At 45.1% G+C, this 20,938-nt stretch overlaps 1 protein-coding gene across 1 annotated transcript; it reads left to right on the top strand.

The window, feature by feature from the left end:
* Positions 1 to 9,059: 9,059 nt before the first annotated feature.
* LOC123074816 (protein LURP-one-related 5) lies at positions 9,060 to 10,107 on the top strand. The gene has a single exon (XM_044497558.1). It carries the CDS (start codon positions 9,237 to 9,239, stop codon positions 9,894 to 9,896), a length of 660 nt encoding a protein of 219 aa, XP_044353493.1. The 5' UTR covers positions 9,060 to 9,236; the 3' UTR covers positions 9,897 to 10,107.
* Positions 10,108 to 20,938: the final 10,831 nt, after the last annotated feature.

Here is a 20,938-nt window from a genome sequence, read left to right as displayed (position 1 = left end):
ATAAACTCTGAACTCGTAGACCCTAGCTAAATCGAACCCTCAACTCCTAATCCCGGTAATCAACACTCTCAACTCTCTAATCCCGGTCCAAAATGAACCCTGCAGTCGATTTGGGCAGGAAAACGCTTACGTGGCATAGTCAACCGGGATTCTTCTGTCAGGTGGGCCAGTTGACCGGTGCGCGCGCGGGTGGGATATATCCCGATCCAAATCGAATTGGGGAATTCCTCATCACAGCTAGGGTTAGCCCGGCGGCGGCCAGGGAGAGAGGAGTGGGCGATTGGTGCGGCGGCGCCGGCGGACACTGCGATGTCATGGTCATCAGGCGGTTCTTCTGCTCCTGGATTCCGGCGAGCGTCGGGAAGGAGGGACACGGATGCGAGGTCGCCGGTGCGCTATTGTGAGCAGCCTATGGCGTACGAGCCGGCGAAGTTATGCCACTGCAATCCACGGCGGAAAGCACCGAGATGGATTTCTTGGAGCCGTCAGAACCCGGGGAGGAGGTATTACGCGTGCGTCAATGCAATGGTTAGCCCCGATTTTTCTGCTCATTCTTCTATTCTTCCTCATCCCCTCATTCTGATTTATTTCTTTTGTTCAATTGCGTAGCATGGTGGTTGTGGGTATGTTGAATGGCATGATGATCCGTTGCCAAAGTTTTTTAGTGACTTAATTGGAGATTTGAGAGATGAGGTGTGGAGGTTGAAGGGTGGAGGTACTGTTGCTCGAATTGAAGATGCATTTGCAGCTGTGGCTATGAGTGAGGATGAAGCAGGAGGTGAAATGCTGGCTATGTCTCTGCAAGAGCAGTTGAGGTTGAAGAATGAAGAAATAGATGCAATGAAGAGCAAGTATATGAATGTGATATTTGTCCTGATTGTCTTTGTGCTTGGTTTAGTGCTAGGGAAATTTGTAGTGAACTGAATGTCAAGTTGCTGTGATCTCACAAGTGTATGCATGTGCAATGTATGGATCTTGTATGCAATGCAATTATTTGTCATTCCAATTATCTGTATGGATCATTCCAATTATCTGTCCAGTTGTGGAACTCTGTTTGAAATGCAATGTATGGAATGAAATTTGTGATCTGGCAGTCAATTGCAACCAAGTTATATATTACTTCTCTGATCATTGGAATGTACACAATATAAGATAGCATTTGCATTTGCTGCCAATTGTAATAAGAAAATTATAGCAAATATCATTTACCCTGAGCATTTGCAAACAACATCATAAGAAAATTGTAGCAAATATCTTTGACATTATAAGTAGATAGAATCTGCAACATCAAATCCATGTTTGCAAATAGATTACAAAAGCTAGGACCATAGCCTTAATATGCCTGGCATTGCAAAAGATTTCTGTTGCAACACAACCTTAATGTTTGCAACAAATGAAACTAGGCAAGATTACACATTGCCACTAGCAGTAAAGTACTTGAAGCTAGGAATAGATGATGCAGGAGCTCTTTTTCTCTTATAGCCAGTAGATGGCCCAGGTTGTGCACTTGCTTGGCCAGTGGCTGGTGCAGATGCTCTTCCTGGGGCAGTGGCTGCTGCAGATGCTCTTGCTTGGCCAGTGGCTGGTGTAGAGGCTCTTGCTTGGGCAGTAGTTGTTGCAAAAGTTCTTGCTGGGGCAGTAGCTGCTGCAAATGCTGTTGTTGGGCCAGTAGCAGGTGCACTAGCTCCGGTTTGCTACATGTCAAAATATTTGAAGTGATGTTAACTTAGATAATTTAAATTGCAGAGAACCAACTTAAATCATTTAAATCCAGAGAAATGCATGGAAAAAATAAAACTCACCTTTGCGGTGTCCCTTTTTTTGGTAGTCTTCTTCTTTTTGCCTCTGTATGGGTTTTGCTTGCAACCTGTTTTGTTGTGTCCAGCAGTGCCACACATTGAGCAAATAATTACAGTGCCATGCTTGGTCATATTTTTGCTAGGCTTAGGTTTCTCACTTTCTTCTCTCCTTCTATCATTATTCTTAGGCCTGCGTGGCATGCTATCTGGTATGGTTGCATATGCTGGAGCTTGAGGCCTGGGTTTCTCAGAAACTGGCCACATTTCCTCACCTTCCACAGGCATCAAACAATGTTCATAAATTTTGTTGAAAACATCAACAGAATAGCAAGGGGCAATGAAATCTTCCACTTTTTTTTCCACACTTGTAGATAGCTGTTATTGCATGGGAACAAGGTAGACCTGCTAGCTGGAAGTAGCCACATGAACATGTCCAGATGTCAAGACTCACTGTGTACTGCCTTTTTCTCCCAGTGACAAGTTTCACTTCAAATCCATCTTTGCCATTCCAAAGTACTTCCATGAACTGGGTTCTTGCTATGCTGCTCTTCAATTTCTTGAATGCACTTGGACATATTTTTCCATGGAAGTTCTGACCTTTTTCCCGTTGTTCCTGAATTCTAACCATAACCTTTTTCCTTATTTTTTCTTGCATTGAAATTATTGGATAAAACCTTGCTTCAACAATTGCATGATTGAAGGATTCACACAAATTATTATCAACAGACTCACAATTGGATCCCACTGGAAAAAAAGCCCTTGCCCAGTGCACTGGCTCTGTTCTCATGATGTCTTTTGCACCTTCTGGAGTTTCTTGGGCAAGCTTTGCTTTATAGTAGTTGAAGTCCTGCTTGTTTGCTGCTATGGCAACTGCCCAGAACTTCTTCTGCCACTGATGTTCCCTATGCTTCTTCCTCCAGTTGGCATAGATATGCCTAGCACACATTCTGTGCTCTGCATTTGGCAAATAATCCTTCATTGCATTTATCAGTCCCTTCTGCTGATCTGAAATGAACACCCAGCCAGCTCCATTGTCATTAATCTCAAGATCTTTAATAAGCAGGGCAATGAACCACTTCCATGTATCATTAGTTTCCCTCTCAACAACTGCCCATGCCACTGGATACATTTGATTGTTTGCATCTCTTGCAACAGCACACAATAGCTCTCCTTTGACAGCACCTTTAAAAAAACAACCATCTAAACCAATCACTTTCCTGCAGCCAGCCTTAAATCCCAACTTCAGTGCATTAAAGCAGACATAGAAACTCTGAAATATGTTCTGTTCCATGTTTGTTGGATCCAAACAGACTGCAACAGTGCTTCCAGGATTACTTCTAAGTAGCTCCAGCTGATAATCAAAAACCCTGGTGTATTCATTCTTCATTCCAGCCCTTAACTTGTCCATGACAAGCTTCTTTGCATGCTTGCACTTAGAAGTTGATACATCAGCAAACATGTCCTGAAGAACTGTTGCTTTCATGCTCTCAATTTTCCACATTGGATTAGCTAAAATGAAGTGCTCATATCTTTCAGCAATAACCTTAGCTGTCACAAGTCTGTTCTCCCTGTTTTGTGCACAATGGTGCTCATCATTAAATGTTATGATTTGAAACCTGCTTGTTCTTGAGGTTTTGGCTCCATAAATAAGCCAAGGGCAGCCAGGCCATCCACACTTAGCCCTAACTCTGTTACTCTCTGACTTCAAGAACACAATGCTTTTTTTGGTCACAATCCCATATTTCTTCAATGCTTTCACAAGCTGATTCTTGCTCCTGAATACCATTGTCAATGCAAAGTGTGGAATTTCTGAGTCATTATTGTATCTTGGATACTGGCTCTTCCTCCTCACCATGTGCCCATCAGAATCTTCATCATAAGAATAATCCTCATCAGATGAGTCATAGCCCCACTGTTTCTCCTCTCCCTCTAACTGATCTTCCATATTTGCAATTAAGTCAATAGGAATAGGAGCTGTTGAATCACCTGCAAGCCAACTCTTGGTATCTCTCATCCTCTTCTTAAATTTTCTAGCATGCCTTCTGAGCTCAACAACCTCTGAATTTTCTCCACTGTCCTCACTGTGTGGTATGTACTCTGTATCTTCTTCAGAATCACTAGCTGAAACTGCATTGTTGCTCTCAACATTCACTTGATCTGCTGGATTGTTGCTCTGATCCTTCACTTCCTCTGTCCTCACATTCCTCTGAAAGTTCACTGCATCTGTCCTCAAATTGCTCTGAAAATGCACCGCATCTGGCACTTCATCTGGACTGCATATTTGAGAAAATATCAACTGAGTTCCTGCCACTTCATCAACCTCATTTGCCACTGTGGTTTTGCTTGCCCTAGGATGCTCAAATTGGATGTTGTTCATTTGAGTGAGCACACCATTATCATCTGGTTCTGCAGTAATGACCATGTCAGGTTCTTCAGCTTCATCATCATCCATATCAACATCAACAATCTCATTCTCATAATCACTAGCACTGCTGCTACTCTCACTGTCCTGCTCCCCATGGTATTCCACATAAATATCAGCTACATCTCCAACACAAATGTAGTCTGACATGCTAGCACAACCACTGTCATCAAACAAAAACCTCAAATCATCAGCTAGTTCTTTCCCAGGAACATGAAAATACAACTTCATCGATTCCTTGAACTCCAGATGGTCTTTCAAATGCCCTTGAACTTCAAACAATGACAACTTGTCCCTCTCAATCAATGAAAGTGCTTCATCTCCCCCCACATAATCCAAAACAGGACCAATGTGGATGAACTGGCCCCCAAAATGAAATCTGACATTCAAAATCTCACTAGGGTCCATGATTGAGCTGCAACAAACAAGAGTATATCACTACATTGTGCTAATCCGAGAAATTGGACTGACAAAAACGAATAGAAAATCGCCAAAAACCCTAACTCTCTAATCGCAGAAAATCCCCAATTTTTCTCTCTGAAACCCTAATAGTAACAGTGCAGTCAGAGCTTCAATTGCAGCCGTAGGAGGAGGAGGAGGTCGGAGACCGTACCTTTGACGTCGCTCGTCGCCAAGCCGTCACGATCGCTGCCGCCGGAGCCGATCACCCGCCCGTCGCCATTGCCGCCGCTCGAGCAGGGGAATTTCAGGGGACGCCGCGAGTGGGGATGGACTGCCCCTTGCGTGGACGCTCTGGGCCTTATGGGCCGGCCCAACTTTTCTCCGCAACGCGGCCAACACCCACCGATCCCAGTTTTGGTTTGCCACCTCATCAATCCCTGTTTGGAAGTGGGCTCAGGGTTCATTTTGGACTGGGATTGGAGAGTTGAGAGTGCTGATTACCGGGATTAGGAGTTGAGGGTTCGATTTAGCTAGGGTCTACGAGTTCAGGGTTTATTTTGGATTTTTTCCGGCTGATGATGATGCAGGGCAGCGCAGTGCCCGGGGAAAAAGATCTTGACACGGACGATGTTTTACGGCCGGATCGGATCAGTGAGCGGGTGGTCTGGTATGGTGTCCGCGTGTAAAGAATACTAGTTAAGTTTCACTTCAAGTTTGGTTAACTGACGCCCGCTCTGTTACTGTTTGACGTTTGAGCAATATCATCACGGTAATGCTATCTAGCTGACGTTCTCTAGAAAGAGGATGACAAACGAGTTCGCCCCTCGGGAAAAAAAACATTGTTTGCTGGCAGTTTTAGTTACGACGCGATGTGAAACAATGGCATTTTCTACTCCTTTTTCTTATTTTTTTTCTTTTCAGAAACTATAATGCTGTCCTAAAGAAACTGTCAACCTCTACCTAAGTAAAATTGCCATCTAAGGGCATCTCCACCCGTGCCCTCAAGAGCACCACAGGACCACTTTTCTAGCCCCGGCGATAGGAAAATGCTCCACTCGCGCTCCCAAAACCTTGTGTTTTCGTCGGATTTGAGCAAAACTGACACCGGCGAACCCACCCCAAACCCAGCCCACTAGGGGGCAGCTGTGGATGCCGGCGCTATATTCTGCGTGATGTGGCCGACCTGCGGCCACATACCTCCCCCCCGACCTTCTCTCTCCGCATCTACTTTCTTCTCTCTCCCGTGCGACTTCTCCTCACAGCACCGCTTGCCGCCGCCGAGCTCTCCCACTGGCAACGACGAAGAAGACGCCGCCGCTGTCGAGCATGCGCGGGTGAAGATTCATCGCCCGCAGCTCCGCCGTGCACCCGGCCTCGTCCGGACACCGTCGCAAGGGTGGTAGAGACCGGGGCCGGGAGCAGCGACTGCGTGCGCGGGAGCGGCGGCATGAGTGGCCGTCGACGTCATCGGGACGCAAGCAAGCACGACCGACGCGCGTGGCACGACCCGCACGGCCCTGGGCTTGCTGCTACCGCCACGCATCCGCTGAATGAGGCGTGCGTGGGGCATGGCTGGGAAAACTCTGTCCCCAACGTAAAAAATCCGCCGGCGCAACCCCAAAGAGCTGAACATTTTCCCCCGAGGGGGCGGGGCAAACGAGTGGAGATGCTCTAAGCATTTCGCAAATGTCATCCACTCCTAGCAAACATTCGCCGGCTAAGAGGACCTATCATTGGATCGCGCTGGTCCAGGCTTTACCGCGTCGTGCTCCGGAGTACGTGATTACCGCGCTTGGTGCGCATGCTTGCTTGCCGTGGACAAAACGGGATATGGCTGAGCTGTAGCATAAACCTGAAAGATCAGTGACGTCAGCTTATCTTTTTTTTTTTGCGGGGGCGTCAGCTTATCCTTGATCGAGGACGTACGCCGTGCTCGATCCATCGACGCAGGACGGCAAGATCAGCTGCCCCCCGTGCCAAGACTCCCATTTCCCCGAGTTCGGTGTATGTATGGCACGCCGTACATCGAACCGGAAACGTCAACTTGATCGGTCGGCCCTTCTGTTAGGTCCACCCATGTGCACGTACGAGGCGCCCAAGATGTACGCGTCATCACGTTCACGTAGCGTACTCCATTGCCCCATGCGGTGCTCTGTCCGTCTATACGTTTGCTGCGATCCGAGGAAACAATCCGGCGGCGTAATTAACTCTCACGCGCAGTCCGCGCCATACGCCGGACACCGTGGTTGCCGTGCGTTGCGCCAAGTCGTCGTCGGCCTCGCGGCCTAGCCGGCATGGGAATGGGAATTATTGGCTTGCTAGGTGCCTAGGGCTGTGGACGTGGCTGCGCCGGCTAGCTGGGAACGGACCTCGATCGTACTCCTGTCGTACTCGTACGTTCGTCCGGGTTCAGTGTTTGCACCGCCACTTGTTGGGTGTTGGCTAGAGAGTGCCACTTGTGCGCCATCCGTTCGACAGCGCCACCGAGGCGAACATGCGGAAGAAAAACCCGACCCGAAAAACCTAATCTTATGACAAACTATCCACCTACGCCTTCAAACGATACCAAGAAGCACCATCACGGCAAGGGCGAGCCTTGGAGAGGATAAACCATCTCACCGCCGACGACTAAGGACCAAAACATAATCTAAATACCTCACCCTACCACCATATGTCTGAAACAAACAGGGTCCCCGCCCCTCTCGTCACTGAAGTGGCGGACAGAGGGAGTGAGAGGCCCGTGATCTCATCGGGGAGGAGCTAGATCACCGCCGCCAGGGGCGGAGCTACGTATAGCTAGCCGGTGTCACTGACACCGGGTGCAATTTGCACTTGCTTAATGTAATCTACTGATTTAATGTGTAGGTCATTAAATTGTTTGACATGTAGACATGTGTTTTTCTATGTGGACACCGGGTAATTTTCAGTCTGGATCCGCCCCTGACCGCCGCTGCCCTAGCTCCTAGGATTTCACGGAAGGGAGACAGGGAGAAAAATGCTTCGTGAGATACAACCTAATATTTTTTTTGAGCATACCTAATATTTTTTGTAGTTATGCCATTTGATTACTATCGTGTGTTGAGCAATTTTCTAGAATACACCCTATAAGACGTATCTCATTTCATATGAGAAATGCCAAGAAGCAATACAAATCGCCATGAGTGGCTACGACGCTACCCCCTCCATTCTAAGTCAATGTTTTGTTCTAAAGTAGACCTTTTCTAGTTGATCAAGTTATAAAAAATACATTAACATTTAGAATATTGAAATTGACTCGTACGATTCCCCTAGTCTGTCTTTATTCCTCCGTTTCGTGAGATTCGCACCATCAAGTTTGGTGGCCATCACCACCGTACATGCTCAATCATCCCCTTAAACCATCTTCCGCCATCAATGACATCTTCGACCCTAATCTGAACCTCTAACTCGTCTCACTTTTGATTCTGCCTTGACTCTACCAACAACATTTGTGTTTGTGACACCGTGCACAGATGCCACTGGCTCAAATTAAATCTTGCCTTGCTTTGACACCGCCATGCCCTCAACGGCTCGATCTCCTGCCTGGTGTCGTGGCGGGCTCCAACTCGTGCTCACCAATATCAAGGAAGATGAGAGAGAGAGAGAGAGAAGAGGAGATTGCTTCCAAGTCCTCAACGACTGCTAGTGATTACAAGTTGTCGCCTGACCGGTGTCATGGTGGGCCACAACTCGTATTCACCGGTACCGAAGAAGATGAGTGAGAGAAGAGGAGATTGTTTCCAACAACAAAAAACCCGATTGTTGGTGAATTCAATTTTAGTTTACACAAAATTAACAAATCTGTTGCAATATGCTAATATATTAATATGTAGGACATCAAATTAGTCTCTTGAGATTTCTTTAGTCATCCTCGCTCTTATTCCTCCGTTTCGTCGGCTCCATACCATCTAGTTTGGTGGCCACCGTCGCTTGTTCAAACAATTCGTTAAACCATCCCCAGTTTACCGATGACTCCTTCGTCTCAAACCCTAATCTAAACCCTGACCCATCTCAAGTTTAAAACTGCCCCGCCCCCACCAACAATGCTAGGCCGGTGTCATTGTTGGCTCCGGCTCAAATTACGTCTTGCCACGCCCTCGGCTCCGCCATGTGCTCAACAGCTTGAGATCCCACCCAGCGCCATGGCGGGATCCGACTCACACTCACCGGCATCAAAGAAGACCAGATTATTTCCAGAAAAAAAAAACAATTGTCGGTGAATTCAATTTCAGTCAGCACGAAATTAACAAATCCGTTGCAATATACTCACACTCCTTTATCCACCTTTTTAAGTTGTTCACAAGGCCCGTCCAATGGACCGAGTGCATGCACCTCCGGAAGGACGAAGGCGTTGCGACATCAACACTCTGATCCCCACCACCTTCGAATCTACACCGACCGTTTTCTCACTTCATCCCTACTGAACTGAACGCCAACGCGGAGCGTGCGGTCTCCTTCTATATATCGTGGACCTCGGAGCCTCGAGCTCCCGAACCTTACCAAAGAAAGCAAGCAAGCAACGAGAGCGCGCGCCCCGGCCTTCGAGCACAGGCAGCACGCGACCGCGCAGAGGGAGAGGCAGCAGCAAGACAGCAATGGCGGTCGTGGGCGAGGAGTACTGCGACCTCAAGGAGCGGCTGCTCACGGTGCGCAAGACCTCCCACTTCTCCCCCGGCGACGGCTTCGCGGCCTACGACAACCGCACCGGCGGCCTCGCCTTCCGCGCCGACACCTACGGCCGCGGCCACGGCGGGGGCGCCGCCTCCCCGGGCGAGCTCGCGCTGCTCGGCCCCGCCGGCGAGCCCCTCCTCACCGTGCGCCGCCGCCGCCCGTCCCTGCACCAGCGCTGGGAGGGCTTCCTCGGCGCCCGCGCCGACGGCCAGAAGTCCCTCTTCTCCGCCCGGAGGTCCTCCATTCTCGGCGGCGCCGGGCGCGGCGCCGTCGTCGAGCTCCTCCCTTCCCCCGCCTCCGCGGCCGCCGCCGAGCTCCGCGTCGAGGGCTCCTTCGGACGGCGCTGCTGCCGCGTGGTGGCCAAGGGCGACGACGGGGAGGAGACGGTGGTGGCGGAGATCAGGAGGAAGGTGGACGAGGCGGCGCGGGTGGTGATGGGCAGGGACGTGTTCGTGCTGCGGGTGGGCGCCGGCTTCGACGCGGCCTTCGCCATGGGGATCGTCCTCGTGCTCGATCAGATCGCCGGGGACGAGGCCGACGGCGGCGACGCCGGACAGGATGCCGTCCACGCCAAGATATGGTGACCGGAGAGTCGTTTGTTTCTTGGTTTAGCCGTAGAGAGTTGGTGATCTTATTTTCTCCCAACTTTTCTTCCTCTGTGCTCGTCTCCCTGCCCTCGATCGGCAATGTACAATACGTGCTGGATTTGTTGCTGAAGTCTGTTTTTTGTATCTAGCAACCACCGGTTTAGCAGAGAATTTCTGCTAAGAATAAGATCAGCATCACTTGGAGAAACGGTTTGGGATCTCACGGCTACTGTCCTATCAAATTCTGCATTCCGGTTCCGGTTGCTAGCTTTTGCTCTCTTCTTTTCCAACAATCTGAATTAACTTGCTTTAATCTAGGTAATCTACCTCAGCTGCTTTACTCAAAACACAAGATATCCTTTTCATTTCCAGTCAACAATGCGGAAACTTTGTGTGGTAGTATACTAGCCAAGGAGGAGTAGTTAGTGATGTGAAAGAGTGCAAGTTGTCCAAGAAAATTGGGAGTATCCAAATAATGGAGATAGTCTCTGTGGCGCAGAGATCGCAAAGGGAAGTCTGATCGGTTGATTGGCCCCTAGCTTCCCACAAAGATGCTTGACAGCGCGCTGTATGTGCTGTGCTGCGTGCACAGTGCACGCAGAAGCGGCATGATACACGTGGGGATGTAGAAATACCAACGATAAGCACATCACGTACATAATCCAGACATAAAAACTATACTCGATATTGATAAAGATATAGTCCAGCAATAAATCAAGGACAGCGAAATGAATCCGCATTGGCATAGAGAATGACTTTAGCAGATATATAAGATAAGCAACTCAATATATAATACAGTAGTACGTTCTAGTCTACTCCGTAGTCGGTATGGAAATGGAGGAATGCACTGCTTGTTTATGCACACGCAGATATATACGCGTGCATGTTTCTTTTCTGTGCCTTTTGACGTCAGCCGCACGCAGCACACTTGCATGCCCGAATTATTCGCCTCGTTATTTTACGCTTGATCAGGTCCGGCCGTACGTGTAGGCTATGGAAAATAGTAATAAGAGCAAGGGTTTGTATGTTGCGCGCCCTCCTGCCTGCCTGTCACGTTGCATGGGCATATGCTCCTCCATCGATCCCACGCATGCACGCGCGGGAAGATACGGCGATCTCCCTTCCCTTTTGCGCTAGACCGCACATGATAGTGCTGCCGAGCATCCGCTAGCCCTCCCTCCAGCCACAGGAGTCAGCAGACCTACCGGCTACCGCTCGTTGTTGTTTCCAAGTGGTTCTGTTCCCTTTCGTCCGTCGGCCGGTCATCGATCCGGTTGGTGGTGGTCACAGCGCAAGACAGGAGGTGAGGTGATGATCGGATGCCTTGAAACCCAGCATCGGTATCGGTATGTATACATTGGCAGTGGCAGGCAGCCAGGCAGAGGAAGGGACAGGGTCGGCACCGCCGGCATGAGCACTTGCCGGTGGTGTTCCACAGAATCGGGCCCGGCCGCCCGGCACACGTCGCCAACAGCGAGATGTGATCGCTCATCAGGCATGCCTACGTACGGTACGAAATAGTACGACCTACCAAAGTTTCCTGGAGGCGATCATGAGATCATGGAACGCTAGCTAGCTAGCAAAGAGTCGTTGCACGTTTTCATCCCCAAGAAACTCTGGGGAGTGTTCCTTCCTTTCTCGCGAGGCCAACATGGTACCGGCCGGAACAGCCGTTGAGCTAGCAGTGTCGGTCAGTAGTGTGTACACGAGGTATAAATAAATTAATTGTTGCACCAATACAGATACTAATACGCGTTGGTTGGTTATAAACTATAAAGGCGGGTGCATGCTACTGTTGAATTGGTTATCTTCTCCGGCAACTTTTGAGCACGACGGGACAGATGGTCGTGAAAGCATATTATATGTACGATTGCAGGCCACGTGCTTAATATATATGTGACAAATTGAGTTTTTACCTTTCAGGTTTTACTATCAGTTTGTCTAATTCACATCTAAATGTTTTTTAAGAATGTTACATCTAAACTTCCACAAATATATAATGCAGCAACAAGAAACAAAAAAAAACTAGGACAAAAAAAAAGACCATAAATAGAGTGGACATCAGCTTAGATGTGACATAGTAGATGTGTCCTAGACAGACCCTTTTACTATTATCGGATGGAATATTTGTTGGATTTGTGAACACTTGATGTATGTCGTGCATATGAATACCCGTGGTGACAATGGGGTATTCTATTTATTCATTTGATGTATGTTTTGACACTCAACTCGCGGATTCCCTAGGTGACATTGGGGTAATCTATGCATATGGGTTGATGCACGTTTTCGTCCTACTTTCTTCGGCAGAAATCTTGGGCACTCTTTGAAGTTCTTTGTATTGGATTGAATATTATGAATCTGAAGTTGTTTGATGCATATCGTATAATCAACTCACGGATACTTGTGGTCACATTAGAGTAATTAGGTGACATTAGAGTTGGTTGATGTGTATCATATCGTGTTATTTTAGTACGAATTCTAGGGCTATTTGTGACACTTATAGGAATAGCTCAATAGATTGATCAGAAATGATAACTTTGAGGTGGTTTCGTACCCTACAAACAATTTCATCTTATATTCTCCGCTAGATAAGAACTTTGGAGTGACTCTTTGTCGCACATTGAGAGATTGCTATATGATTCAGTTATGTTAGCACTGTTGAGAGATTGCACTAGTGAAAGTATGAACCCTAGGCCTTGTTTTCAAGCATTGCAATACCGTTTGTGCTCATTTTTGTTACTTGCTACCTTGTTGTTTTTATTTTATTTTCAGATTACAAAAACCTACATCTACTATCCATACTACACTTGTATCACCATCTTTTCGTCGAACTAGTGCACCTATATAATTTGCCATTATACTGGGTGTGTTGGGGACACAAGATATTTCTTGTATTTGATTGCGGGGTTGTTTGAAAGAGACCATCTTCATCCTACGCCTCCCACGAATTGATAAACCTTAGGTCATGCACTTGAGGGAAAATTGCTACTGTCCTACAAAGCTCTGCGCTTGGAGGCCCAACACGAGTCTACAAGCATAAGTTGTGTACTTGACATCATCTTGCAAGGCGAAGAACGTCGCCCGGAAGATGCGGCGATGCCGGCAGCGGGAGGGGGGCGGCGGCAACGTCGCAGGGACGTGCGGACATGGTCGAGCAGTTGTTTCCCCCGCCACGCCCGAAACCCCGCATCCCTTTCATCCGAGCGTCGACGCGGATTACATCGTCCGACCCCGTTGGGACAGAGGAGGATTCGACGGCCGGCTTGGCCATTCTGGAGAGCTTTCCACCCACGGAGATGCCAACGATCGACGTATGTGACTCACCGCAGCTCGTTTGGGCGCGGGTGAGCACGGGCACCAGCGGCGCGTGGGCTGCCCTCGACATGTTTGACAAAATGACAGAACAAGTGTCAGTATGTTTTGTTTTCTCCTGTCCAGTCAAAGTTGTATACGACATGTTCAATGCTTTGCATAGACCACTAGTTCATTTTTGCACATGATGAATGCTTGCAAACCATGATCATGTAGGAGGCGTTCTTGTCAAACATGATCAATGCCAATGAAGATCCGACCGAAATGGAGTATGAATTGGAGGGCACCGCAGTTGAAGTTGGGACTCCGATCCCAATCCGAGCAAGAAGAAGAAGAAGAAGAGCAAGACAACGAAGGCAAGAGGTCCAGAATTATCAAGATTTGAGGAGTTGGTCAAAGCTTGGTTGGCCACAACAATGGATCCAATATGCGGCACCGAGCAAAAGAGGAACAAGTATTGAGATAAGATTTGGAAGGAGTATCACGAACAAAAGGAGTATGTGGAGCTGCATCCTATCGTGACCATCCGCAATGTGGCATATCTACAACATTGATGGGGGATCATTCAAGGGGAAGTGAACAAGTACGCCGGCTACTACTCACAAGTGAGCAAACGCCCTCAAAGTGGGATGGGAGTGGCAACTCACGTAAGCTCAATTGCTTCATCCTGTCGTCATTGCTTCTTGTGTTTGCATTCTCATGCTCATACATATGTTGTTTGCTAGACAGCGGTGGCGACCACTTTGTATCACGAGGTGGAGAAGAAGCCATTTGCTTTTAGCCATTATTGGATCATATTGAATGGCAAGCAGAAGTGGACACAACTTGTGGCCGATCTCATGGCCGGCAAGAAGAGGAATGATGGCTCAAGCTCCCACCAATCAATTGGGTCGGACGATGTTGTCATCATGAATGGAAGAGCCACCGTGCCAAAAGATAACCGACAAGTCAAGGGAAACAAATGAGAGAAGGCACGGTCCTCCCGTGATGCCGCGGCTACAAAAATGTCATCCACATAAACATGCATTTTTTGGGTAAGGGAGAACAAGAAAGAGGAGAGGTACAAGTTCATGTTGGATGCGCAAAAGGAGAGGATGGAGTGGGACGGAAAGAGGGTGGAGAAAAATCTAAAAATGGAGAGGGAGAAGATCGAGTGGAGAAGCAAGAGGCGGCGATCAAATGGGAACTCGAGAAGGCCTAGACATTGGAGAGATTAAGCTTGAGAAGGAGAGGTTGCAACTCACACAGGACGCGGAGGATGCGAAGATCATGTTGGCGGACGAAACCCTCTTGGATGAGCATGCAAAGAAGTGATTTGTGGACAAGAAGAAGGAGACCAACGCCCGTAGGGAGTATGAGGCGGCGAGGACGGCAGCAGATCACGCGGCCAGGATGCAGGAGGAGTAGGACAAGCAAAATGCAGTCCACCCGGGCTCAAAGCAGGCAACATGGATGGCGCCCGACCAGTGATCCAACAAGCATGCATCCCTCATGTTCGGACATTGATTTTATTTTGGCATGTCCGATTTGTTGAACTATGATTTTCTTTGCTTTGTTTCGAACTGTTGAATTCAGACAATTTGTATTGTATAATCGACGTATATGAATTGCATGGATTTGACAATTGGCATTTGAGGCATGTGAATGTGTGCCGCAGCATATAAGGGGCCGGCGGGCATTGTCCGCGGACGCGTCCGGATGCATATAGGAGGCCTGATTTGCCAAGTCCAACTATGAATGCTCTAATTACTTTATTTTGCTATTTTCCGTGTTGTCCGCGGTCATGCCACCTTTCGCCTTTCATAAGAAAGGAACACAACTAGACTACAAATGCCTCAAGTGAGTATCTTGTTTTTTCGGAACACATCCTCAAGTGAGTATCCAAATTCTCAAATTATAACTGGGGAAAGTCTGTTGCTACTAGTACGCTTCGGCGATATCAAGCCATGTGTTGGTCCTGTTTGGTATTCAAAAAATGGTAGCGGACATGGGCTCAACAGTGCGAGTTGCTTGGGGAGCAGTGTAGCTTTTAGACGCAGGCATGCACAATTCATGCACTTTGGGACAAGATTCTTGGATCACAAGGTTGCATTTACAAACATCTAAAATGGAAAAGGTATCCCATGGCCATGGAGTTTTGCCGCCCCTATTCTACGTGCCTAGCGACCCTAAGAGCATCTCTAGCAGACCCCTTATAAGGCTAGCCCTTATAAGGGGTTTATGGTTCGCGTTTTCCCTCTTATAAGGGACGAATTTGGCTGCGGCTGAGCAGAAACTTTATATGAAGCTATAAAATTTTGAAAAAATGTTTCGCGCGAGGAATGAACAAGAAACAATAGAGATGATCACTCATACATATATATAATAGAGATGGTCATTCATACATACATATAGTTCATCGATTTACATATTGCGCGCCGGCCTACCCTAACCCTAAACTGGCCAAAATGGGGCTCACCGGAGCCCTGCGGGTGCAGCGGCGATGCTGCAACGGCGGAGGAGCTCAGTCGTCGTTGGAGGAAATAAGGTCGACGTTGATGTCGTCCTGCGCCTTGGCTTCGCGGCACCATGCCTCTTGGTTGTTGACGAACTCCTACTCCTTCGCGAGCCCCTTCTCGAGGAGGACGTCGTCGAGCTCGGCTAGAGATCGACGGTGTTGCTCCGCCTCCTCCTCCTCCCGCGCGCTACGCGCAACTGCTACTTGTGAGCTGCGTTGGGATTTCCCCAAAGAGGAGAGGATAAGTATTCCCCTCAGTTGTGAAACCAAGGTTATCAATGTAGTTGGAGAACCAAGCAACGATTAGTGAACAACATCTGCACCCAAACAACAAATACTTGAACCCAATGCGAACAAGGGGTTGTCAATCCCTTGACAGTTACCAGCAGGATTAAATTGTATAGTTTTTGATAAATAGATCGGAAAAGTACAAAATAAAATAAATAAAGGAAAATTGCAGCAAGGTATTTTTAGTTTTAATATATGATAAAAGATAGGCCCGGGGGGCATAGTTTTCACTAGAGGCTTTTTTCATAAAAATAGCATACGGTGGATAAACAAATTACTGTTGGGCAATTGACAGAAAAGACAAACAAAGCAAAGACTCATATAATACATGACACTCCAATACAAACTAATGATATGTGACAAAAAAATATATAGCTCCAAGTAAAATTACCGATGGTCATTAGAAGAAAGAGGGGATGCCTTCCGGGGCACCCCCAAGCTTAGTTGCTTGGGAGTCCTTGAATATTACCTTGGAGTGCCTCGGGCATCCACAAGTTTAGGATCTTGCCACTCCTTATTCCTTCATCCATTGTGATCTCACCCAAAACTTGAAAACTTCAATCACACAAAACTCAACAAAACCTCGTGAGATCCGCTAGTATAATAAAGCAAATCACTACTTTAAGTACTGTTGCAAACCCATTCATATTTTATTTGTTCATTATAGCTATTGTATTCTAACTACTCCATGGCTTATACCCCCCTATATAATCCATAATTTCATCAAAACAGGCGAAACAATGCATCAAAAACAAAATCTGTCAAAAACAGAACAATCTGTAGCAATTTGAACATTGACCATACTTCTGTAACTCCAACAATTCTGAAAATTTAGGAAAACGTGGGAAATTTCTATATCAACCATGTTTAAATTTTTTAGAATTTTATCGTGCTCCAAAAAATTTAACAATTCTGCTGCTACTGGACGCAAAAGTTTTTGTTAATGCACAGAATCAAAGCAACTATCACCCAAATCATCCCAAAGGTTTTGATTGTCACAAAATCTAACTAAAACACTAAAACACAATCATAACAGTAGCATACTTGTGTACTTACATAAAACAGAAAAGAAAATATATTGGGTTGTCAAGCGCTTTTCTTTAAAGCCTCTAAGCTAGGCATTGATAATTTTAATAATGCTCGCATGAAAGACAAGAATTGAAGCGTAAAGAGAGAATCATATAGCATGTGAAGATCACATTTAAGTCTAACATACTTCCTATGAATAGGCATTTTATAAGGAAACAAAATATCAAAACAAGCAAACACTACTGCAGGATGCTGCTAACGCGACACTATGATCAGAGACCCTTCGACGAAACTGTGTGCGATGCAATAATCGCAAACGGTGATGTAAAAACCACAAAAAAATATGCAAAACATTTGCGATAACGGATGCATCAAACACGGTTCAAAATTTAGTTGTGTGTGTGATGAGGGGCATACGGTTCGGTTCAATGAACTGTTTGCGATGAGGCAGAAGAACAGAAACGGTAGCCAGATGAAGGTGTGTGCGATATACAGCATACAGTTCATTTGGATGAACTGTTTGTGATTAGGCAACACAAAAGAAATGGTCAGCCAGATCAAGGTGTGTGCGATATACGGCATACGGTTCACTTGGATGAACTGTTTGTGATTAGGCAACACAAAAGAAACGGTCAGCCAGATCAAGGTGTGTGCGATATACGGCATACGGTTCACTCGGATGAACTATTTGCGTTGAGCCAAGAGAACAGAAACAGTTCAATTTAACAGGATGTGTGTGTTGTGCGATGGGATTGCATATAGAACAATATATATATATATATATATATATATATATATATATATATATATATATATATATATATATAATTCTGATCACAACCTGACCTACCCAGACACCAATACGTTGAACTTCCCACAGTGCTAGGTTGAACTTCCGCAAACATTGACCAAATGAGGCTCGTGATATACCGTTGGAAAGTTATGGACACGAGTATCATGACCCAACTTAATTTTTTGGCAAAATGTAAGATGTTTAAGAGCAGTTTTGAAAACCGTTTTTTCTTCACACAAAAAACGTGAATCATATTTTCGATCGCATTTCTAAGAATGAGGCAAATAGTATGGCGTTGGAAAGCTATTGCAAAACCGCCCTTCCACCTGTTGAAAGTTTTCTCTAATTCCCTATGGATAAAGAGTATTTTGGAAAATCGTAGAATTTCGCAGACCGAACAGCCGAGTTCGTATTTTCGATGCCATTTCTAAACGGCTAATCCAATTGAGGCAAATAACATGGCGTTGGAAAGCTTATAAAAATGCGCTACTTCTTCATGTTAAATGTTTTTTCTAATTTTGAATGGTTTAAAGTAATTTAGAAAACGATATAAGTTCCACCGAGTTCGTATTTTTGAGCAAATTTTTTAACCGTATGTCCGAATGCAAAAAATGATATGGCGTTGGAAAGCTTGAGGAAATGCGAAACTTTTTGGTATATACTGTTTCTCCTAATTCCTTATGTTTTAAGTAAATATTGAAAATGGATAAAAACGTATTTTCGCCATAATTTCTACAAACTTTATCGGAATGGGGCAAATAATATACCGCTGAAAACTACGGAAAATGCGAAACTTTTTCATGTTGATGGTTTTTTCTGATTCCTAGCCGTTTTCAAGTAATTTGGAAAACGGCGAGATCATTTGTTCTGCCTTTATCGCGAAACAGATTCTTCGAAAATGCACCACGTGAAGAACTTGAACTTCTCTGCATGTCTACTTGAACTTCACTCTGTTTTTCACGTGCTTTTTTTGCTCTAGCTCTCCATCCGCTCATCGTAATTGAGCAAGTGATATACCGATGGAAAGCTGCTGTAAACACGCAACTTTCCCGCGCTGATCATTTTTTCATACTCGCGACGATTTTGAAAGTTTTTCATCTGAAATTCATTCAGTGTAGTTGGTGAACTTCCTGCTGTTTTCACGTTGAACTTCTGTGACCTATTTTCATTTGTAATTTTCTCATCCATTTCGTCAATGTTACACAAATGATATTATTTTTGTACAAACCTCTCTCACAATATTTTTTTAAATTTCTCCGACCGAGGACTTGAACTTACACAAATGATATTCCTGCCATTTTGAAGTAAAATAGAAAATGACGAGATCATGATTTCTACCTTTATCGCGAATGTAAATGCACTGAGTGAAGTAGTTGAACTTCTAGGGCATGTCTGTTTGAACTTTACTCTGTTTTTGACGTGCTATTTTTTGCACTGCGTGAAGTAGTTGAACTTCTGGGGCATGTCTGTTTGAACTTCACTCTGTTTCACTTTATTGTATTTTTCTTATATGAAATACACACCATGTAGTACGTGAACTTACGGTTGTTATCACTTTGAACTTCTCTCTGGTTTGAGAAAATTATTTTAAAACACAAAAACAACATATTTTTTTATGTCTTTTGGACATCTAAATACACGATGAACCTCTCTCATAAGAATTTTTTGAACTTTTCATCATTGAGCACTTGAACTTCTAGCAACCATTTTTTTCGTTTATGAGTTGTTTTTAAAAGTGCAAAAAATGGCGTTGTGTTTTTTATTTTTTGAACAAGTAAATCCTAGATTTTAATAAACTCTGACTTCTATGTTATTTCAATTTGAACTTCACCTTTTTTTATTTTGAGTAAATAATTGTATTCAATTTTTATACGGAAAAAATCGAACATGGAAATACAAGGTGAACCTCTCTCGCAAGAAATTTTGAACTTCTCCGGACAAAGCACTTGAACTTCTTTCAACAAAACCTTTTAAGCTTTTATTTTTCTATACTTTTATTCTTACCTGAACTTCTCGTTGTTTTCACTATGAACTTCTGTCGCATTTTTGTGTATACGTCGAATTACACACAATTGAAGGTTGGGCGTCATTTTTTGCCATTTTAAAACATGTAGTTGTAGGTCGGACGTCCCGCAATATAAAATTGAACTTCTCCAATTTTTTTTGTAAAATGTAGAAACACCATTTTTTATAAACTTTTCAAACTGCAACATTTTTTATTTTCGAACTTCTTGGTTTATTCTATGGTAACGGGGAAAATCACAGGTTTGTAATAAACATTGAACCGCCCTATTATTTAAATTGGAACTTCAAGGTATTTTTTTAGAAATGGTTAAACTTACAAAACAAAATTATGTTTTTGTCCACTTTCTACGAACTTACTATTTTATATCATTTGAAGTTTTGTTTTTTTTTGTCTCGGGGCATTTTTAGGCTTTTTTGCCGTCGATGAAATGGCCTAGGCGGTCCGTTTTTTGTTCATAGATGAATTTTTTCAGTATGTGCTACACGTGAACTTAAGAATTTCTGAAATATGAACTTAATTGAAGGTCGGACGTCATTTTTAGCCATTTTAAAACATGTAATTGAACTAATTTTTATAATTGAGCTTCTTGTTTTTATTCCTTAATAATGAGGAAAATCTGATTTTTTTATAACCATCGCACTGCTCCATTTTTTAGATTTGGACTTCATGATGTGCATCTGCAAAACAAGTGACAAGAACATTAGAAGCAGGGATTTTCCATAGAGTTTTTTTATGTACAATTTTTTTGCATAGAAATGGTGGTTTTAAAAAATCCACGGGAAAAATAACGGATTTTGACTTCCCCCTACCCATTTACCACCGCATGTGCTCTCTTCATATATTCTATTATTCTTTTGGTCGAACACATGCGCACAAGTAACACATAATAATTGGATGAAAGAGAAACTACAACGGCCAGGTAGATGGAGCAGGAGCAGAGTTGTTCTTTTGTTCTCTAGATCCTGTGAGGAAAGCATTCAGACGTTGGGAAAATGGTCAGAGAAATAAATCGGAGAAATAAACGATGGAGCAGGAACATAGTTGGTCTCTCTGCTACTACAACAGTGAGCATGAACAAGATGGCATCACAAATT

The sequence above is a fragment of the Triticum aestivum genome, chromosome 3D, assembly GCF_018294505.1.
Source record: "Triticum aestivum cultivar Chinese Spring chromosome 3D, IWGSC CS RefSeq v2.1, whole genome shotgun sequence".
Taxonomy (NCBI): Eukaryota; Viridiplantae; Streptophyta; class Magnoliopsida; order Poales; family Poaceae; genus Triticum; species Triticum aestivum.
The sequence above is the reverse complement of the archived record's forward strand: the minus strand, read 5'-3'. Positions and strand labels throughout refer to the sequence as shown.

Bases quoted from the DNA above. Each gene is read 5' to 3' on its own strand.
- LOC123074816 (XM_044497558.1), top strand. From the start codon at position 9,237: ATGGCGGTCGTGGGCGAGGAGTACTGCGACCTCAAGGAGCGGCTGCTC.